This window comes from Pteropus medius, unplaced genomic scaffold (genome assembly GCF_902729225.1).
Source record: "Pteropus medius unplaced genomic scaffold, Ma_sr-lr_union100, whole genome shotgun sequence".
NCBI lineage: Eukaryota > Metazoa > Chordata > Mammalia > Chiroptera > Pteropodidae > Pteropus > Pteropus medius.
Genome location: NW_024344433.1, coordinates 635705 through 651268, shown reverse-complemented (window position 1 = coordinate 651268; position 15564 = coordinate 635705). Strand labels below are relative to the sequence as shown.

The window sequence follows — 15564 nt, the reverse complement described above, 5'->3', positions numbered from 1 at the left end:
TGAGACTCCTCTTGTTCCCTGGTGATCCCAGTATCTGCACACCCCAGGTTTCTTAGGTGAGGCCATCTGACTGGTCTTGGTTTGAAGGGCCCTGGCAGGGTCTGGAGATGCCATGGTGGCCGAGGGAGCTGTTAGGTGAGAAGGCACCTGCCTGGGTCACTCCAAGTTCACCTGCAGGAGGCAGTGCTTCCCACATCCCCCTGGGGTTGGCCAAGCCCACCCAGTGGTCAACACCCCCTGCCCTGAGCGCCCTGCATCCTGACAGAGGTCGTGAAGCCAGATGGGTCTCCTTCCTTTGATGGTCAGTGTCCACCCTCCAGCCTGTTGGAAGAGCTGAAAGGTGACGAAGTGGGTGCCCTTTGCAGGTGGGACTGGAATGACAGTGAATGTAATTAGGTGCTCACCACACTGGCAACCAGTCCAGGCCCTAAGCAACCCTCCTTTATTGCTTAAATCACACTAAACTTCCAGCTTCGACCGGACACTTCATTTTGCTGTTGGTGTGCCAGAGGCCCCCTGGGCTGCGTCCCTAGGCCTAGCACCAGCTCTCGACCTCTCTGTTCCAGGCCTACCCCGGTCCCGGAGCCAGACATGCCTGCCTGAGCTGCTGCGGTTTCTGGGCCAGAACGTCCATGCCAGGAAGAACAAGAACGTGGACATCCTCTGGCAAGCCGCTGAGGTGCGCGTTAGTGTGGGGAAGTCTACTTTCCTGCTGCCAGTAACAATAACAACAAGAACAGGTTCACATCTCAGCCAGGAGCGGAGAGGGCATGTAGCTCCAGGTGGACACGAGAGTCGCCGAGTGTGTCCCTAGACTTGGGCAGACCCTACACGGTGCCCTTGCTTATGGGCTGCCTGAATTCTGATAAGCTTGACACAGAATCTGTCTTCTGGGCCATTTAATAACCAGGCTGCTGATAGCTGTCACCTTCAGAAGCCTGCACAGCCAATGTCAGTGAAAACTAATAGGTCCAAAGGGACCCCATGGTCACCTCTACAGTCCCTTTAGATGACGTTTACCATATGTTGCAGTTTGGTCCTCTCTTTTCCCCGATTACCTAGCCTTATGTGCTTTCTCACAGGTTTGCCTGTGGGGTTCCAAAGCCCTGCTCTGAGCACGGATGTCAACAGTTTCCCAGCTAGTGGTTCACTCACTCCGGGAGAGGATGGCTTTAATTCGTCTCTGTGGCAGCATGGGGAGCTGTTTAGTATTGGGACTGGCACATACAGACTCAGGGACACAAGTGGCCCCGGATGGCATCCCAGCACACAGGAGGAGGTTGGACACACACACTCTACCCTGGGGGAAGGAGTTGGCCCTGCACTGCCCACTGACACCTGGACCACTCCTGGTTATAGAGCCTGAGGAGCACTTAGGGGCTGTTCCCCCACAGCTTCACAGAAAAGAGTGGTTGCAGAGACCCACGCATACCTTGTTTGAGAACCGCAGTTCAGTTTTTCTCTTGCTACACAATAGGAAAATCATCACCTATAGTGAGGATCAACCATCCCCCATCACCAGGTCCAAAAAGCAGCCCATCCAGCTGGTATTCTTGTTCCCAGCAGAGGCCCCACGGCATAGAAGCTTCAGAGGTAGAGGGTCTCAGAGACCCGTGGCAGTGTCAGTTCTCATTGTCCATCTGGGGCCTGCCGGGGGAACAGATGAGTGTGAGGGTGATCATGCCAGGCCACTCGGGTGCTAGTTTCTCTCCCTCCTCTGACCAGAGCCACCTCCCTTTCTGGATCTCATTTTTGTTTCTATGTAAGCAGGGGGTCCTTGGCTAAACAGCTAGAATATTGCTCATCAGTGCAGTATCTGGTGCAGGCCCACAGGCCCTTATCTAAAGCTCATATGGCCAGATGGTTGGGAATTCACAGGTTTCCACATTTTAGAGGTGACATGGTATACAGTTGGTACACGTGTGTATGACATGGTAGATGGATGGTGCGCGTGCATGTGTGATGTGATGCGGGTACAGTTCAGCGTCCCCGGAGGAGTCTGAGGTAAGTAACCCTTTAGAATTAGACTTATATTTTTTCACTGAGATATATGACAATTTATACAAAATGGGATAAATAAAGGTCATAAATAAGTTTATACCAGCTCAGATTGGGTGTGCTGCCAAATGAGGTTGCCAAAAAATAAAAAATAAAACTTTTGTTTTAGGGCTTTCTGGATTTGGGGACAGCGTACCTAGGGTTGTATCTAGTGGTGCAGAGGAAATGACCCAAAACACCCTTCCCATGGGGAGACAGGATGCCCTGAGGTGCCCTGTTCCTAGCCTGGAGGCAGCCCCTTGCATGTGGGGGAGGTGTACTGACACCTGACCCGGTGCCAGGGCCCTGAGTGCGGTGAGGAGGGGAGTAAAGACCAGTAGGTCTGTGTTGTGCCTTCCAGAAAGGCCCAGGAACCTGACCGGAGCTGTGAGGTGCTCTGACCTTCAGTTGGTCTTTGCTGCCCCCCACCACTTTCCAGGGGGCCAGCACCAAAGGGCTGAACGTGACAAGATGGTGTGGGCACAGTTTGGAAGAGGGTAGCTGGTGAGGTAAGCAAACAGATGGTGGCCCTTCAAGTGGGGCCTGGGCTGAGCGGGAGCGTCTTGTGGCAGCAGGTGCAGAGGATGGCCTGGGTGGGCTGCAGAAGATGGCCAGGGTGAGGGCAGCCCACACAGTGACTGCCAGCACCGAATCTGGCAGATGTGGGAGTGCAAAGCAGGTGCAGAAGAAAGGCCTGGGCCTGGGGTAAACTGTCACCACATCCCAGCCAGGCCCCCCGCAGCTCTGTCTAGGGCGAGGGCGTCTCCATTTTGTGCAGTCTCCCCTCTAAGTGCAGCCTCTCCTGTTGGCAGATCTGCCGCCGCCTTAATGGAGTCCGATTCACCAGCTGCAAGAGCGCCAAAGACCGTACCGCCATGTCGGTGACGCTGGAGCAGTGCCTGATTCTGCAGCACGAGCATGGCATGGCCCCGCAGGTCTTTACCCAGGCCCTGGAGTGCATGCGCAGGTGAGTCTGCGCCCGCCTCCCGCTGCCGACCCACGGGTCCCGCTGCTGCCTCCCAGGGCTCCCTGGCACAAGTCCCCTCAACTCCAGCGTCATGCTCTAGTTTGACTTTGGAAAATTCACTAGTGTCTACAAAGTCAAACCATAGGTGCTATCAAATTTGAGTCACTGTTTCTTTTTAAGTCAAGGGGGAAGCAAGGAGCTGGCTGTCTCTAGAGCAGGACTACATGGGAATAGGTAGATGGGGCCAGCTCAGGTGTCAGGAGATGACTGACACAAGGGAGCCCCATGAAAGCCGTTTGGCACATGGCCTTCCCCCAGCCACCTGCCTTGCTGTGGATGTGAGTTAGGTCCCCAGCTGTTTCAGCAGGCATCTGCTGCATACATCACATGCACATCCTTTCAAACCTGAGTGACAAGTACGTCTGCAGGTTGCACGATCTGCTCCGCTTCTCCCCTAGCAGTCGACACAGTTTGCTTTTATAAGCCGAGTGTCAGATGAGTGTTCTGTGATTATGGCAGCCACCTGCCAATGGGCTGTGGCAACCTTGCCCTAATGGTGTTCTGATTCTGAGGCAGCGGGCGTGTTTGCAGAGCGAAACCCAGGACTAGCACCTGTCTGCTGCTGGCCGAGGCCTTGTTTCAAGCACTGCCGGGGCACACCTTGCCTCCCACCCCAAAAGAAAGGATAAGAACCTGGTTTTCCGTCTCCTTCACTGTAGTCACCAATGCTGTCATAGTCTCGTTTCCAGCAGTCACCCCTACTGAATGTTCTGTGTCATTTGTCCTCTCACCAGACTCCGCAGCGTTCAATTCTCTTATCCTTTCTATATTTCTGCTGTTTGACCTTCTCACAATGATGCACAAAAGCCACACCAAGCGCCTGCCTCTTGATAACAGCATTTTGTACAAATGGAATCTTCTTGTCCGTTTCGTCTTTCCAAGTTCATCTAAACCTCTCTGTCACCTCAGGGCCACCTCTTCATGTACTTCCAGAAGGTTCACCAACTCCCTGCCTTGGCCATGGGGAAGCAGTGGAGGCTCGGAGACCTTGACCGGGGCAGCCTTGACCAATGGCCTGTCCTCAAGGGGTTTGTGTCCGTCAGGCTCAGTGTCCCTGGTGTCATCAGGGTGGCAGGGCCTGGGCTTCCAGCCACCTGTGAGGTGGCAGGAGGAACTGCTCTGGTGACACACAGACCTCAGCCAGCAAAGAAACAAGAGAAGTGGAGAGGGGATGTCTGTGGTTTTTGGAACAAATAGTAGGATCAGGTTTACTCAGGAAAGCAAATGAAGCCTGAGATGTCACTGGGGGCAAAATGACAAAACTGTAGCTCTCCTGCTTCGGGCACATTGTGACAAGGCAGAGTTCTCTGGAAAAGATATTAATGTGAGGAAACTGAAGGCAGCAGGGAAAGACCCACTATGAGGTGGACTGACCCCATACGAGAAGCCATAGGCTGAGTCTACAGGAGCTGAGCACGGTTGTGAGGACTGGATATTGAGGATAGGATTCTGTTTCACTCATTCATAGTTGCCAGGAGTTGGTGCCAACTCACCGGCATGTCTCACACGCACACACGCACAGACACAGGTATGAGTGCGGTTAACGCATACATTGGTGAGCCAGTCCCTGAATAATACAGAAAACACACACGTGCAATTTTGCTTGTTGTTTTAGCCTTTTTTTATTTAACTGACTTGTAAGCATTTTTTCGGGTTAATAAATATAGATCTTGTCATTTTTAACACAGCACAGTTTATCCAGTTTGTGGTCATTGACTGTTTGAGCTGTGTGTGGCTTTTGAGCACTTTAAAGGGTGCAGCCAATGTCCTCAGGTATACTAGCCACATCTGCCCATTGATTCCTTAGATCGAAAAGCATACATACCTTTCGTAATGCTTTTCATTCAGATTGACACACTGTTCCCATAGCAGTCACAGCCCCTCCCCGTGTCGACCACTGAGGGTTTGCTTATCTACCCTCTGGGTGTCACCATTCCTGTCACTGTTCTGAACACTTCCGAGTCTGTACAACCAGCGTTGTTTCCTTCTATTAAGGGTGAGGACCCCAAGGTCCTGAACAGGAGACGCCCCTTGTGGGAATAGGCACCATCTCCTCAGCCTCCCCTGCCTCTCTGAAACCCCCACCCACCTTCAATGATGTTTGTCTTTTTAAAGTTTCTTATTTGTGTTTTCCTGAATTTTCTAAAACCTCCACAGTGAACATGTGCCACCTTAACAATCCCTCACGAAGTTACTAACAGAGCAAAGCCGGGTACCGCCCGCCCCTGCCCGCCCCCAGAATCATGGTGCCAGCCCAGGGTGTAGAGCTGGCTGCTGCCTTGTCCACCTGACCTTGCAGCATCTCAGGCTTCCACCACATACGTGCGCTCTGAGGTGACGCTGTCACATCTTATTTCCATGTATTCTGGATCATCCCATGTTGGGGGCATGTGTTCATAGCCTGCAAGCCCGAGGTGATCGGGTCACTGACTGGCACTCCTGGCTGCAGGGGTAGCCAGGATCTGTCAGCCGAGAGCCCTATGGAGGCAGCAGTAGGTAGTGGCCGTGCCCTTGAGTGGAGCAGGTGTTCGGCTCCCCTGCTTTCTCGCTTGCATCTGACCGATGGGAGAAGGGAGCATGCAGGCCAGGGTGTGGGTGGGCGGAGGTGGTTGGGGTTGGGGCACAGTGGTGCTGAGGCTGTTCTCCTGGAGGCCTGGGTGGGCAGTGGCGGTGGCAGTGCTAGCAGCAAATGTTGAACAACCAACCCTCTCTCCAAGGAAAAAAAGTCCTGATCTTCATCGTTTGCCAATTTCTGTGGCATAAATACTCCCACTGGGACCTATTTCAAGCTACCAGTGTGACACCGTGGAACATGGAGTTGGGAAAGATGTGTACACTCGGCTCTTGCCAGCTATCTGAGCTGATTCCCGGTCATCTCTGTCCCCTGTCTAGGGGCTGAAACACTCATGAAGTATGCTTTCCTAGTGGCCACAGTGACCTCCCAGACTGCTCTGGTTGGGGATGTGACAGTGCTTGCAGCATGGAAAGTGTCCCCTGTCACAATGGCACTTCCCAGCAGGGTCAGTCCAGGATGTCCAGCCTCCTTAGGGAAAGCCCAGGAGGACCTCCTGCCTGCCTCTTTCTCAGGGGTCCTCATAGGGCACCCACCGTGTCCCAGTACCTCTGATTCCATGTCACTGTTGCCACTCAGAGTGCCATGTCTAGAGAATGTGGTTGTGGAGCCCTAAGTTCTGGCTGCATCTCACCTCAGGACATTTCTTCTGAACCCAAAGTGGGGGGACTCCAGATTTACCAGTGCAAGCTTTGTTGGATGCCATTCTTGGGGACAGAATGAAAAGTTGGAGCTACCAGTAGCCGACGCCCTGCCACCGCTCTACCTGAAAGCCAGGGCGAGACTAGTTAGGGCTCTGCCTTTGGTTGACACTGGAAATAGATGGTTCTTATCTGAACCGCTATCAAGAGGCGGCTTTGGCGAGCTGGCCGCACCGCCCCTGCTCAGGCACCTGTGAGAAGGTCAAACCCTCAGTGGTTCTTCATGTTCAGCTTGCTGTTTGAGACCCACGTCTTTGCAGCATGTGATAGCATGGCGGGGCGGCATGGCGGTGCGCTTGGCCGGCCGAGAGCACGAACATGGAAAACCATTTAGTCAGCCTACCTGTGTGTTTGTTCAGTAGACTACAGTATTTTTTTCTTATTTTTCACTTCTCTTTCTCTCCTTTTTTTCTTGTAATTGTGCTGGTTTTGTTTTGGTTTTCCTTTCACATTCTTTTCTGCATTTCATCTTTTCTTTCTCTATGGCTTCATTCCATTTTTTTTTTTTTAATTTTGTCTCTTGGTTTTCTTCTTTCTTCCATACTTTTGACAAAATCCATTGCACATTTCTCTCTCTTTTCTTTACTTCCTTTTTCTTTTCCTTTCTCCCAAACGTTTTCCTTTTCACAGCATTGGAACACGGGAGGTAGTCACCCAGAAGAACTTGAGCGGCCTGGTACCCATCCGAGACTTAAGGCTAGATCCCAGCCTCCTATGTTCCATCCCTTTATTAGCGCTGAGCCCCAATTTACTGATTGTGTGGCTCTTTCTCAGCATAGCATACCTGGTCACCAAATTGCGTTGCAAATGAATATCACTATGAAAAATTAATAAGTCACAAGAAAAACAAAAGTGCCAGAGTATGTCCAGCCACCGCGTACCTAACTGGACAGAAGGAATGTGTCAAAGTGTGGCCTGCCAAGAAATATTTCATGCCTTACAGTGTGACACTTTGTGGTTTTGAACTCTAAATACCTGCCCAGTTATTTCACCATGAAGACTTATTCATCTAAATTCCCATAGTTTTCAGTGCTTGTGACATGTTCTTACAATGCCCTGTACTGTGTTGTTCAGCTGCCCTGGAATCACTTGTACCAAATCTCTTACCTTCTGATGTAAAGCTGCTTATTACCTGTATATTTCATGTGCCCTGTTTCCTATAGAAAGGAATTCTGTCTGAAAAGAATTTGTATATTTGATACTATTCTTTAAATGTACTGCTAACCTTTCCTTTCCTTTTGAAGAGAAATGAAAATGATAGATGCTTTATAACTGGCTCACCTATATAAGCCTATTTAATAGGACATGTACTTCCTGCTTTCATTTCAAAGCGTAGTCCCTTAAATGACAGTAGCAAACAGTTTGCAGAATCATAACATTTCCCTGCTTATGTTTATTATTTCCAATTTGAGATGACAAAGCTGTGGATACAATAACACATTGTACTAAGTCAGGCACATAAAAATAACATATTGCATGTGACTTTAGATCGACTCTTTTACATCTTTAAGGATGATTAAACTGATTACAGGAATTAATGCATATAGTTAACTTAACAAGAAGCTCTTAACGTTAAATACATTTATTTTACTTGAAATAGCATTTTTCATTTTACAAATTGCATCTTTAAATTCAGATTAAAGTCCAGACATCTTTTCTCTCTTACAAATCAAATGTTGTTAATAATGAAAAAAAGAAGGTCAAAGAAAAATAACCGAAAAATAAGGCCTACCTTTGGTGCAGTTGTGCTAGATGGAACTGTGAGAGAGAGTTGCTTTGGTTTCTTGGTGTTATCACTCTTAATTTTAACAAGGCACTGTCCATAAGATGGGATGATGTATAACCTTGACATTCACCTTGGCAGAAGGGTAGTTGTACACCTATAAAGGTAACAAAACAAATTAGAGAGAAAATCCACAGACCCTCAGCGGCTTCTCTGTCTTCCAGTTCAGATTCTCTTGTGATCTGTTTGTGACCTCCAGCTGGTTCCCCATACTCTGTACATTATGAAAGTGGAATTTTTTTTTTTACCAGTCTAGAAAAATTGGAGCGAATTTAGAGAAGCTGGCTTTTCCAGAAACTTTACACCCTCGCATGTGCACAAACCCAGCCCAGCAGAGACTGGTGTCTCTGTTCCCTCCCCAAGACTTCCAGAACTTGCTGGGGGATTTGTCTGGTTCGGTGTCAAATCTGAGTCCAGGTCCTGGGAAACGGAGAAGCAGTTAGCAGTGAGTGACAAAAACTAGACTCAGGCTTCAAATCCTAAATTGAAAGTTGTCCCTGTCACATGCCCCAGAGCACTGCAGAAGCCCTAGGACAGGTGTCACACGTGTGAGTGAATCTGGTCTTCTCTCAAGTGCAGTTTGGTCACCCTATCTTTTCTAGAATAAGTGAGGTAGCTGTTGTGTGGCACACCGCCTGACATCTCTCTGAGTGCCATTGACTGCTGGTGGTAAGTATGTAGCATATGACACTGGTTATTAGATTAAGTCCTATCCAGTCTCTGATGCTTTGACAAGTATGTTCACCACTTACCCTCCTTCAAACTGAGGTGCATACACTGACTCTCTAAGATCTTTTGTTTGCTTTGTTTGAAGATGGGGACCACAGGCACGCCCAACTTCCCAGTCACTACTGTGGGTAAAGCACTCCTGACGCCTCATAGTGGTGACATGTGCTTGAGTCCACCTCCAGGCCGGGCAGAGGCCATGCACACATAAGGGGCCCTTCTGACTGCAGACAGTGTGCCCTCCTCTCCCCATTCATTTAAAAGATGAATGTCCTCAAAAAGGAATAATTCATTGTATTGTGTATTCAGCCAGTTAAACCAGTAATTAGCTTCTTTAACATATAAATAAAAGATAATGTCAAAATTCAAAGATTATTCTCTGCTCCTTAAAGCAATTTGGCATTTACTGTCATAGGGGGTTTTTGATAAGTGTGTACTGTATGTTTTTGTGTAAATGAAGATGCTGTATCCAAATAGTCCAATAATGTGAGAGTTCCCAAAGATTAGACAGGACAAACTGTGCACAGAACCTAGAGCTTCTGCTTTCAGTGGATTTACATTTTTATCTGATTATTGAGTGTGAGACAGACATGATCATTATTCACTCTTGGGGCTCCCTGCTCTTGTGGCCTAGGCATTCAGCCCAGGTAAGCACATAACTTGCTGAGGGCTCCAGGCTCTGGTGACAAGGAAACATATTTGAGTTACTAAAATTACTTAATAACAAGCTAGTAGATACTTTTCTGAAATACCCGAGCTTATCTTTTGAATAAAACCACTATCTTACCAAAAATATTTTACACATTATTCAAAATGAGACTGTCATTTTTACTTTAAAAGGCTTGAGCACTTGCCACTGATATATTTTTTAAAATGCATGTCATAATGGTATTTGTATGATTGGAAATAATTTTTTTAAATCACGTTTCTTGATAATTGCAAACTTTCCATCTCGGAAGGGGTATTTTGTACTAAATTTGATAACTAGTTGATTTAATTGCTAGTCTTAGAGTAATACAAAATATAAAGTTAGACTATGCTATAGGAAGTCATTTGTATTCAGAATTGCTTTTGCCTGCTGGTTTACTGTCTGTATGGGAACATGTCCCAGAGAACTCCCCTGGTGCTCTCATCTGGAGACCTGAGACCTACCTGACCCCTCGTCCCTCAGCTCAGCACTTGCTTTACCTACTGAGTTGCCATGACAGCCCTCCCTCAAATGCAGCGGGGATGTTGCTTGTCACAGGTTCTCTAGAGAAGGACACTGGTGGGCTCAGTGGCACTCTTCTGAGAGGTGACCACAGTGAGGGCAGCCCACCTGGAGAAAGTGTCTGGCTGCCACCAGGAGACCTCGGTGGGGTCGCTCTTTCACTACACTCCAGCCCTGATGGCCAAGCAGACCCACGGTGCAGCTATCGCCCGGGCCCACTGGATTGCTTTGCATCCACCTAGGAGACGGAATGTTAGAGCAGCCTTCTCAGCCAGATGGCTTTGCTACATGCTGAATTCTGCAAGGAGCACCAGCATGTTGAGTTTGAGGTGATTGACAGCTGTTGCTGACATAGAAAAATGCAGCTCTTTAAAGGGCTTGGGTAAGAGCACACTATTTCTTTTTCCTTTTAATTCGTCATGTAACAGAATCTTTGAACCTCTAGTTATGCCAGACCCTCAAATGACTAGACATGAAATAAAACCATTAACTTAAAAATATATGTATATCGCCTCCACTTAGATACAGCACTGCTTTTGGAAATGCAAAACTGGCAGTCCCATACAGCATGCGTCCATCTCTGTGCTTCTTAACTGCCTTGTGCAGAAACCCAGCATTCTGCGTGTGTGTTGCTGTAACTGGTCCGGTGCCCATTTAAATCAATCAGCCTTTTTTTTTTTTTTTAATGCTATGAGAATAATCAGTTCATTTCATTTTAGTTTAAGTCTTTTCTTTTTTTCCTTTTTTACTGCTGTCATTTCTTGTGCTTGTTTTTTCCCCAGTGAGGGTTGTCGAAGAGAAAATACAATGAAGAATGTTGGAAGTCGCAAATATGCATTTAATTCCTTGCAGCTGAAGGCTTTCCCCAAGCATTACAGGCCTCCCGAAGGGACTTACGGCAAGGTTGAAACTTGAACACGCGGTTCCTCTAATTAGCTGTCACATAACAAATGTGGGTACCCTCAATGTCGTATATGAATTCTTCAAGAAGACCTGAAGGATTGGTTTTTATTTTTGTGTTTTTAAAAATATTTCACTAAAGATTCTATGGAGCATGTCCTCCCCCACCCCCACCCCTGCCCTGTTGGGACCAGTAGGAGGTGACATTTGTCTCAATAGTGTGGATGGTAACCATGGCTCATTGAAACAGCCTGCACACAGAACTGCACAGATGGCATCGGGAGTCACCTGTATGCATCGAGCTAGGTTGCTCTGAAATGCTAGAAGACTTTTTTAAATGCCCACTTAGGCAGTTGCTCACCTAACCTATTTTTCTACTGAGTAACTCAGGATTGAGCATTGAATTACAATCTACTTTTTAAAAATCTTAGTGTAAAACAGTAAATAAACAATTGCATCCTGAACAGACCAATAAATGTTAAATGTTAACTCAAGTTTTGGGGAAAGAAGCCAGCTCTGTCTCATGCAGTAAAAGCAGGTGGTCCTAGTGAATTATCTGTGACAGCACAGGTGATGCCAGAAGTTGAAGGAAGGGTTAAAAAATCAGCCCGAGATAAGACTTTATTAGAAGATAACACCTGCAAAGCTACCCACCCAATGGGGGCCACTTTGGTCCCTTAGTCACAGAGCAAGGTGCCTCCTGTCCTCTTATGCTCCAGGTCTAGTCCCACCTGCCCCAGGGCCCACCTCCTCCTCTCTGGACATTAAGTTAGGGTCCTCCAGGACCTCGTTGTTGAGGTTTGCCCATGGAGGTGATGGAACCCTAAACCTCCTCAGAACAGATGTCCTTCTGTGGGCTTCCCGGCCTGTCGTATTCTGAAAGATAATGCAATCACGTTTGAATGTCTGATGAAAGTAACTTTAAGTTTGCAATAATTGTTAAGATTCTCTTCTCATTTTTCTCTGTAAGGTGACTATTGAGAAAGTTTAACTTAGCTCCTAAAATGAGATTTTGAAAGAGATTAGTGGGCCATAAAACTTAGGGATTTCATAGAAAACTGTCTGGTCATCTATTATAAGGTGACGAGTCTTATCTGCACATAGCAGAGTTTTTTTTTTGGTTGATATGTTTTATCAATTCTGTTTATCATGATGATGATGTTTACATGTTATTTAAAAGGCTGTAAAAGAAATCTATGTGGCGTCTGTTCATGATGCTGATCCTGACTGGTGAACCCTTAGGAAATTCCCATGTCTAAAATTCTGGGTGTTATTCTTCAGGCTCCTTTAGAAGTGCTACTTGGAAACGTACCAAATTTGGGTCTGGGTTGCCGAGGCACAGGCAAGACCACTCCATGGCAGAGACACAGAGGGGTGAGCAGCAGGTGAGGGTGGAACTGGCTAACCTTCCAGGCCCTTCCTACTTGGAAGTCAGTGCACAGACTGAGTCTGCTGTCTCCTGAGGCCCCATGGGGCAGTCCCCACTGGTCAAGTGTGAGCTGGTGTGGAGGGTGCATCTGTGAGGCTCAGTTGCAGCTCACTCTCTGTCACAGTTCGGTTCATTCACTGTGGTCACTGTGGAGGGTGGCAGCAGAGAAGTCATGTCCAGCAAACCCCCTGAGGAGGTGGCGGCAGCTGGTGGTGGGTTCTCTTTTTGCCAGTCCCTGTTCAAAGACAGTTTCCAGTATGGCTGATTTAGCCTTTCACCTCCCCACCGTTTCATTTAATTTGTAATTTTTCTACTATCTTTTATATTTCCATCTTTTCTCATTTTAACATCACTACTTTTTAAAATATCCCCTTGTCTTTTTAAATGTCACCCATATTGTTTTCAGAATTTTTTTTTTTTTTTTTTTTGGTCTAAAGATCATTAAATGCTGGCATTTATCGAAAGGGAATTTAGCAAATGTTGACCCAGCCATCAGCAATTTTGCATGTGGCAACTTTATGTGAATTATGTTCCCAATTTTGGCTTTATAGTATGGATCACCATAAAACTCTAAGACTTGGCTAATTGTATAGAAAATATTCAGGTTTCAGTGTTCTGAGTATTGCTGGGCTCCTGTGTGACAAGTCTCACAGCATCACACATCACCACGCCTGCTGAGCGAGGCGAATGGTCGTGGTGGCTCCACAGCTCATGTGGGAGCTTTGAGTTTTTGGTTGTACAAGGAAGGCAGTTTTACAGGTCACCACAAATAGAGGTTCCGTCCAGGGTTCCTTATAATGCCCCCAGTGCATAAGAAACGTTGAGGCAGACTGGAAACCAGGGCGCACTGTGGGTCCTGTCAAAGCACCTGCAGTCCAGCTGCCGTTGGTTTCCTTGAAAATGTACAAATGTTGTATGATACAGTTTCATCCTCACGCAGTTGTATCTGCCAAGCCTAGTCCATTAAGGTACTTTTATTTATTTGTTTGGGGCAGTATTAATATATGTATAAACATGTAGTTACTGTTTTATATATTCTTAGCTCATTCAAAGCCATGTATGCTGTAAATGTGCTAGTCTCTAGAAGGACAAATAATAAATAACTGACCAGAATATTAAACTTGGCTTTGCCTGATTCATTCTGTTGCCTCAGGACTGGTTCTGTGGCTGGCATCTGACTGGATGGTCATCGGTGGGCAGTGTTGAGTGCTTGGGTGTTTGTAAACTTGGGACCATGATAGACTTCTGTTATAGGACCCGCTTTCACTTAATTTAAAGCAGAGGGGCAGCGGGTAGGGGATTGAGAGCACGGATGTCTGCTTCAGACAGATCCAGGCCCCGTCCCTGGCTGGTGACCATGGTCAAGCCGCTGCCCTCTTAAGGCTTCGTTTCCTCGTGCAGACAGCGTAGGCACAATGGAACATTCTTCCCAAGGCAGTTGTGAGGTGCTCTGGCTTTAACTGTTCATGTTAGCTGCTGTTGTTACTGTCCCGTGGCCGTAAACATGGATCACATCTTCTCTGTGGGTTGCCTGGCCGCCTGCTCTAAAACTTGCTAAAATGTTGTTCCATTAACGGTTTGATTGTGTTATAACCAGGACTACATCTTGCACCTTTTCCTAGGCACGTGCACCTAGCAATTTCCCTTGGAATAATTCCTGGCAGTAGAAATGTACAATTAAAGGATAACATAAATCTTTTTAAATTTTTGAATTTTTCATACAGGCAGATCTCGGTGATATCGCGGGTTCAGTTCCAGACCACCACGATAAAGTGAATCTTTTGACAAAGTGAGTCACACAAATTTTTGGTTTCCCAGTGCATCCAAGTTCATATTGCACTGTAGTTCATTAAGGGTGCAGTAGCATGTGTAAAACACAATGGATGTATCTTAATTGAAAATTACTTCATTACTAAAAAATGCTGTCATCTGAGCCTTCTGTTATCTTTTTTGCAAGTGGAGGGTTTTTCCTTCGACTCGTAAAAAAAGCAGTACCTACAAAGTACAATGAAAGGAGGTCTGTCTGCATCACCAAAGTTCTCCTAGGTTAAGCTGCCACCTTTAGTACGTGCCACTTTTTTTTATTCTCATCACTGCTAAAAATAGCACCTTGTTTCAATCCATTTGATTAGTGAAAACTGAACATCTTTCATCCTTGTATTTCTACTTTTGTGACTCCAATGGTGTTGGTCTTTTTTGTGAGTTATTTTTAATATACAATATATTGACCTCCCTGTCGTATGTTGCCATTGTTTTTAAACCTATTTGTCAGTTGTATTGTGATTTTATTCATGGTAGGGGGTAAAGAGAACTTGTCTGATGCTTGTTCCGAAAACAAGTCCTGGCCTCACCACTGAAGGTGACACAATTAGGGCACCTGTCCTTGTTTGTGACATGGGTGTGGCACTGTGCACGTGACAAGGGGCTGTGCTTGCCTGTGCCACCCTGGGTAGAATGCCCATCTCCATTCTGCACTGATTTGGCAAATGGCCATAACCTTATTTTTATTACAACTGCCACTGCCTGAGCTCTGATGCTAACCCCTGAGCGTGGCTAAGAATGGCCCTTTCAGACCCCTTTCTGTCTTAGCACCACCATTCCCATGATTCCTTCCTGCACTGGGCTCCCAGTGGGCCTTTACGGCCAGTGCAGGCAGGTCTGCTTTCAAATATAGACCTTTATTGTGAGGTCACTGTTATACCATTTAACATACCAAAAAGAAAAAAAAAAGCTGGGATGGGTTGGAGGAGAAACTTGTCTCCAGTGAGGAAGAAGACATCTAGACTGGAGATGCACATGGGGACATAGCACTTCATCAATTCCTCCCCGCTGGGCTCCTGTGGTCGTCCCTCTCCTGGCTGTCCTCCCTCTAATCATCCCTGCTCTGATCTGCTTGTCTTCCTCCACCCACCAACACTGGGGTGCCCCCAGGATCTGTCCATCACTGTCTTCTCACTTCAGAGGCTCTTCCTGAAAAGTCCTAGCCATTCCCATGGAATTAGTTATTGCTTTCTTGCTACTGACTCAAATTCCTAGTCCATCTAAGTGCTCCAGGTCCACCTGCACACCCAGCCACAGCCCAGTCATTCTAGCCAGGTATCTCCAATGCATCCCCTCCTCCCAGCTGGCTGAGCCTTCCTGATAAATGACTCCACCTTCCAGCCTGGGCTCATCTCCCT

The 15564-nt window shown here is 47.0% G+C and overlaps 1 protein-coding gene across 9 annotated transcripts in view; it reads left to right on the top strand.

The window, feature by feature from the left end:
- Window positions 1-15564, top strand: part of INPP4A (inositol polyphosphate-4-phosphatase type I A) — an 87974-nt gene that overhangs the window by 68157 nt on the left and 4253 nt on the right. For 2 of the 9 annotated variants that reach the window (XM_039872490.1, XM_039872489.1), the window contains 3 exons: window positions 567-679; window positions 2850-3004; window positions 10839-12783. In XM_039872490.1, the coding sequence (XP_039728424.1) occupies window positions 567-679; window positions 2850-3004; window positions 10839-10971 (401 nt within the window). In that variant the 3' untranslated portion in view covers window positions 10972-12783. The other 7 variants (XM_039872483.1, XM_039872486.1, XM_039872484.1 and 4 more) reach the window with 6 other exon arrangements.